This window comes from Drosophila subobscura, chromosome A, assembly GCF_008121235.1.
Source record: "Drosophila subobscura isolate 14011-0131.10 chromosome A, UCBerk_Dsub_1.0, whole genome shotgun sequence".
Lineage (NCBI taxonomy): Eukaryota > Metazoa > Arthropoda > Insecta > Diptera > Drosophilidae > Drosophila > Drosophila subobscura.
Window position 1 is genome coordinate 3,664,655 of NC_048530.1, and position 6,536 is coordinate 3,671,190.

Here is a 6,536-nt window from a genome sequence, read left to right on the forward strand (position 1 = left end):
ACACACACTTGCTGGTAAATAAAGCTTTCACTCTGCTGTAACCATATGACAGGCCGCGACTGTTCTGTTCTGTTCTGCTCCCTCCCTTTTCTTTCTGTCGTTTTTTGCTTTTGCATGTCTCGCCATTAGCCGCACGCAACGCGGGTGAAATTTTTTAATTGCATTCCGATTTTTGGAGGCCAACACTTACATATAAGAACAGACGTTGGCCGTGCTGGGGCAGGCATTGTGCCAGGAAAAGTCGCAGCATGAAGATGCCACAAAGAGTTCGCTGGCTGCTGGTGCTCATCGCAGTGCTGCTGCTGCTGGTAGGCAGCAGCGAGGCGCGACGTAGCGGTGAGTCCCCAAGGGAAGTCCAAGATTTGGTTTGCTGATTGATCCTCTTTTTTCCAGGCTATCGACTGCCACAGCTGCAAGGACGCAGCGCAGGATCCACCATGGCAGTAGAGGCAAATGCAGCTGCAGCTGCAGTTCCAGACACTGCAAGCACTGGGCGAGATTTTCTTAAGAAATTCATGCTGCTGCGTGGCATGTTTCAGCAGCCGCCCAGCGACAATGTCATCGTGATTACGCAGCCCTCCACGACGACAACGACAACGGCCACGCCCACGCCCACAACGACAACAACAACGACGACAACAACAACGACAAACAACAATGCACGAGCCATGGATCGTGGCAGAAAGACGGAGGAGCAGGAGCAGGAGCAGGAGGATAATGTGGAAATGGTCGAGCTGGCAGGGCCCACGATGACAGGAGTCGAAGTGCAAGATGGCTTGGACCTGCCATCAAATGAAGCACTGCCGCAGCGCAAGCAAACATACAAACAACAAAAACTGAAGCTCAAAAAGAACTTTCAGCAGCAGCAGCAGCAGCTCCGCTCCAAGAAGACCCATCATCATCGTCACGTGCACAAGCCAAAGCAGCAGCAGCAGAAGAAGAACAAGTTGAAGCGGCAAAAGAATCAAAAGAAGCAGCAGCAGCAGCGGCAGCAGCAGCAAACTTCAGCCAACGAACAGCGGCAGCAGCAGCAGCAGCAGCAGCGGCAGCGGCAATCGGCAGTCAATTTCATAGAGCCCTACCACAATGAGCCCCAAGTCGTGCAGTCGGTCGACGACTCGCGCTTGCAGCGCATCTGGCGGCGACTGCAACTCAACAACTGAATAATGCACTCACACCAATACATAGAGATGCCCTTTTTTTTTTTACTAGCGATAAAGTAATGGAATTTACTAAACAAACAAAACAATACTACAAACAGAACACAAACAAAGTTTCCTGGAAAAGAAAAAGATGCAGCCTCTAATTAATTTAGAACAAGGGTCGAGCAGAGAAGAGACACGAAAGTCAAAAGCGTTTCTTGCTTCTCTGTCGCATTTCTTGCTTTGTGCATAGGTCGTACTCAACACAAGTAACGCTTCTTCACCATGCATTTACCTGGCAGAGAGTTGCACAGAGGAAGTGTAAGCGAGAGAGAGAGCTTTCTTCGGCACCTACGCTCTTTGGTTGTGTGATCCAGTTGTTGTCTAGCTTTAAATAAGGGATCGGCACGCAGGTACACGCACACAACAGACACGAAGTCGAAAAACGTTTCTTGCTTCTCTGCCGCTACGGCAGCCGATCAATTGTGCATGGGCCACTGCGAAGTTGCTTCTCTGCCGCTGCAACGATTCTCAGCGCATAGGCCGAAGCCACACGAAGCTTTTACGCTGTGCATTTGTGTCGACTGCGCTGCCAGCGATCACAGCCATAAAAAATGCAAGCTTAGAACGTTAGACGGACCAGCCGCCACCTGCTGCTGCTGGCGTTTGAAAGCTTCAAATTTAATGGAAAGTATTTTGAGTTTTTATATGGGTACATAAATATATTGTGGTGTTGGCCTTTGCTGAGAACCGCATTCTAATGACTGAGTTTAGGCATTTTAATCTGAGACCGGAGGATTCCATACTAATTGGCACAAGTCTTCGTCAATGTACATATATGTCGACGACGTCAGTGTTGCTCGATGTGTCATGGGATGCGCTTTTGGCTGAAAACATTGGAGTCTACATAATTATACATACATAGATGTAGATGCAGAAGCAGATGTAGATACATACGCTTCTGCTGATTCGTTGGCCAGGGCCATGGCCAGCTCTTCGTTGAAGTGGTGGAGAAGGGGTCCCATCAACTTTGCCACCACATCCACATGGGAGCAGGACGGAGTGTTGTCAATGATTTCCCAAATTCCCGATATAATCACTTCAGATGTGCGACCCATCTTGCGGCGTTTTACATTTGTCGGCTGCTGCAACACACGAGATACAGCGAAAGATTCGACAAATACCAAACTTGGAGTTAGTTTCCCGTTCTCCCCTTCACTTACGCCCGAAGAATCGCCGCATCGCTTGACTGGCCTATCACCTCTTGGGGGATCCTTCTCCATTTTCCCTCACAGAAACAGAACGAATTTACTTACGCAGGAAAGAAAAGTGTAGTGAATGATTATAGTGCCAGGTTTGCTGGAGACAAGCCGAGCAAAGCCAAGCCTGTGTAGTGTGCACACATCTGAACCGATCGATAAATATTTACTACAGGTTCTGGGACTCTCACTGCCAGACAGAGTCCTGCCACTCCTCCTCCAGGACCCACGAGTAAGTTGAAGCTAGTGCCAGGATCTGTGCATATTCCCAATGAAGATCTGAAGTCTGGGGCACTTTGCTGAAATTCGCATCCAAAGGAGACGCAAAATATAAAAACTTCCTGGCTGCATTTTGTTTTATTCTCTCCTCACCCATTCAGTGCTTCGAATTGCTTCATTTTCCCTTGCATAGCATAGAACGCTGTCGACATCTTTAATTATTATAAATATTTTGGTATTTGCAACACATATGTAAATTTGCTCAGGAAAGTCTTTTCTTATTTGAATAAATATTGTAAGCCCCAAGAATTCTATAAAACTATAAAACAGGTTTCGGCTTTAGGGAATTCTTTTTGGCAGTTCTAGCATAATTTCTTAAACAAGTTTTCGGTTAGTTTCTTGCAGAATGTACATTTAATTTGTGTGTCGAAAATTCCATTAAACATATTTGAAATTATATCTTGGGATTTCTTTCGAAATTCTTTGACTTTTGGTTGAACTCTTTGCGTAAAACTTCTCAGACACAACAAATTTCCTTCCCAGATCTCCTCATTAATTGTTGTAGACAGTTTCAGATTTCCTCGAAGAAATAATTGAATATACGCACATAAGTCTATGCATTGCAATTAAATGCAAAATGCACTGAAATAATGAGCAAACAAGAATAAAATCCAGAAGTATTTATTCAGAAATATATAAATCCCTTTAAGCACATATCGAATATACAATGTGGTCGACCCTGAAAAAAAATCAAAGGGAAAACGTGCGCCGGCAAAATCCTTTTCCAATTGTTGAAACAGGCAGAGGAACGTGGCTCTCTGGCAACGGCTCTTGGATTGGGCCAAGTCAATGACTTGGCGCAGCAGTATGTACATCAGTTTGTGCACATAAAAAGGGGCAAAAGGGCAGACACGAAAATATTGCGAACATGATATCCTGGCGGTGGCAAGTTCAAGGATGTCTGGCACGCTCATGAACTCGGACCCGCCACCCAAAGAGGAGGAAAGGAGTAAATTGAAGAGAGACCCGACCCTGCCACACGGCGAATTGTTCATTTGTCTGCCATTCGCCTTCGTGGCAGCAGACTTTTACCTTTCCCCGTACCGTCAATAAATACATAAATACATTTTTCAATGCAAGAAATTTGTTGTAAATTTGTGGGCAAATTACGCATAAATATCGCGAGGGGGAATTGAACCCGGCGCGACGGCTGCTGCTGGGATCTGTCGGGTTTTTGTTGTAACTTATGTCTAGATCGAACAGATAGCAGCACCAAGAACTGGTTTCCCCACGGAATTGACGAACCTACGACGGGTTAAAGGTCAGTTCACCTTGCCCGCAACGAGCTGGGAATCTGCCAAGACAAGATCTTGCCAACAGTTTGCATGTCGACACGCGGCCACAGATGATCTTCGATCGATTGCCGGCAGTTCCAACGTCAAAGCTTCAACCTGCAGAGATTTTATACCTTCACAATTCTTATTTAAAGTCTTTACTTTTAATCTGAATAAAGCTGGAAGCGATGAATATTCTTATTATTGCATTCATTAATGGAGCGCTGTCTCAGGTTTCCGTTCTAAAATCACAATCAATACGTTGAGCCGCGGTCGTCATGACTCCACAGAGTCACTGGCCACGCCAGGACCTGCCCAATGTGGTGGTACGCTGCCGCCTCAACTCTATTCTCGCTTTTGTATGCTCTTTGTGGTAAAGCGTAAGAAAAAATATAAAAAAGAGTGGCAGTGGAGTGGGGAAAAGGATATTGAAAAAGGCGCCGCATAGAAGAAACTTTTTTCATTTTTAGTTTGTCAAGTTGGCACAAAGGGCGGCGATGGTGATGTCGATGCCGATGCCGATGCCGCTCCAAGTTTCTCAACCAAAAAGCTTCTGTCAAAAGGAGGGCGGATGGACGGGGACAACTTAACATTTGCACGCTCAAAAGCGCCACAAGAAGAGCCAAGGATAAAGGGGCGTAGCCGGTCGAAGGGAAGTGCCAAAGTTTTGTACCCGACTTTGATAGGCGGCCAGATATGTACAAGTCTGCGGAGGAGGAAAGCGCTTCCGATCCCCGGGAACAGCCCAAACAATGAAATGATTTTATATTTTCTTTGTTTTTTTTTTTTTATTAAATAACGCCCATTAGGTGGCAGACTTACATGCATCACAGGCATGGAGGCAGAAATGGCAGACACAAATTGGAGACCGTTTCTCCAGGGTAAACAGATTAAAATATTTGTTAAATCTTAAATGAAATAAAATGCCCACAAAAAACCACAAAGATATTGCTTATGGATTCACCTAAGGCCAAAACACACACACACACAGAGACAGCCCTCTCGGGTATATAAGTATTTATAAATTGTTATAAATTATGCACGAGTGCGACAAAAATGAAAGAACCGGAAACGAGGCAATTCAAAAGGGATTGCGGCAGGTGCGGTTTCATTGCGAGGGCAAACAGTGGTGGGGTTGCTGGGTTGGGAGTGGGAGTGGGAGCGGGAGTGGGTGGAGAAGATGTGGTGGATGCCACACAAAAGCAATTGTATAATTGCATTTTAATATGATGACTGCTGCAGTTTTAGAGCCTGCAGCATCAGCAGTGCCAGCAATAGACGAAAGAAGTTCCAAAGCCAAAATCCGCAACAGAGAGAGAAAGAGAGAGAGCTGTTTTTTTTTGGGTAAATATAAATTTTAAAGTGGACCAAAATAAATGAAAACTAAAATGTGGCTGCATTAGTTGATTGCACCATGAGCTAGTTGGGTAGGACACAAGCTTGTTAGAATAATTGCAGTTTTCAATAAGTACACAGACTATTTTACACCTTCGAACGGCCGAAAAGCTTCGACAAACTATGCAGAACTTCGTTGAGGCGAGCGAGAGAAAGCGATCGAAAGAGAGCTTTGGAGCAGGCAGCAGCAGCAGCAGCGAGCAGCGAGCTGGCAGAGCGCGAGAACAGTGCAGGCACGAAGCAGGTGGAAGACATAGACGAGAGAACGGCCGCTGCAGCGCGCAAGCATGTGCTGGATGTGGATGTACATACATACATACATAAAGATGGGCTAGGAAACACGACAGATAAAGCCTGCAGATATGTACATGCATTTAGCAAAATTCCAACAACGAGTCCAGCAAACAGGAGAGAGGGAGGGAGAGCGAGAGTAGAGAGGTGGAAATTGGCATTATAAATGTGCAAGGTGTTTTAATTAAATGGCAATTGCCGTTGAGCAACAAAGTGCACACACAACTGACTTGCACATATTCTGCACATCTTACGATGCCCAATTCGAATGCATTCAACATTTATTTATTGTTGCCAGTGCACTTTTGCTTATGCCTTGCCAGTGTGTGTGCGTGTGTGCAGGCAGAAGGTAAAGAGCAGGAACAAATTCCAGTTGCAGCCATCTCTAAATTAATGCCTGCCATTAAAATGCTTAACACTCGTTGGCTTTCAACCCAATCTACTCAGTTGGTTGGTCAATGTGCATCCCCTACCCCCCTACCCATATGCAGTGTAAAAGTCCTGGCATGTGCACCTACATATGTATGTACTTATGTACGTACGTTTGTGCATTGCCATTTGGTCTACTGGGCAAACGTTACTGTCGACAGCTTGCGGCCATTGCAAGTAGCTGCGGTGGCTGCTGCATCTGCCTGTCTGCCTGTCTGCCTGCCTACCGAATGCAATGCATTTTCAGGCCAGCAACCATCTTGCAGCTGCAGTCCGACGTAAGCACAATGTCCGTCCGGTGCATTGTCTGGAACTGTTCAGATATGTTGGCAGCAGATGCTTTTGTTGCACTTTTTATTGTTCCTGTCTGTGGCACAGTCAGGCCTCTGGCAGCTCCCCCACAAAGCGACTCAAATCGAGCCCAAAAGGTGTGTGCTGCTGAGCTTTCACTGTACCACGACCAAGGC

The 6,536-nt window shown here is 45.9% G+C and overlaps 1 protein-coding gene across 1 annotated transcript; it reads left to right on the top strand.

Annotated features, from left to right (window-relative positions):
- Positions 1–240: 240 nt before the first annotated feature.
- On the top strand, positions 241–875 carry LOC117893198 (NAD-dependent deacetylase sir2A; the record flags this gene model as incomplete). The annotated part of the gene is made up of 2 exons (XM_034799716.1): positions 241–336; positions 394–875. Coding segments are annotated over exons 1-2 (570 nt in total), but the record flags the coding sequence as incomplete, so codon positions are not given.
- Between the last annotated feature and the right edge of the window lie 5,661 nt (positions 876–6,536).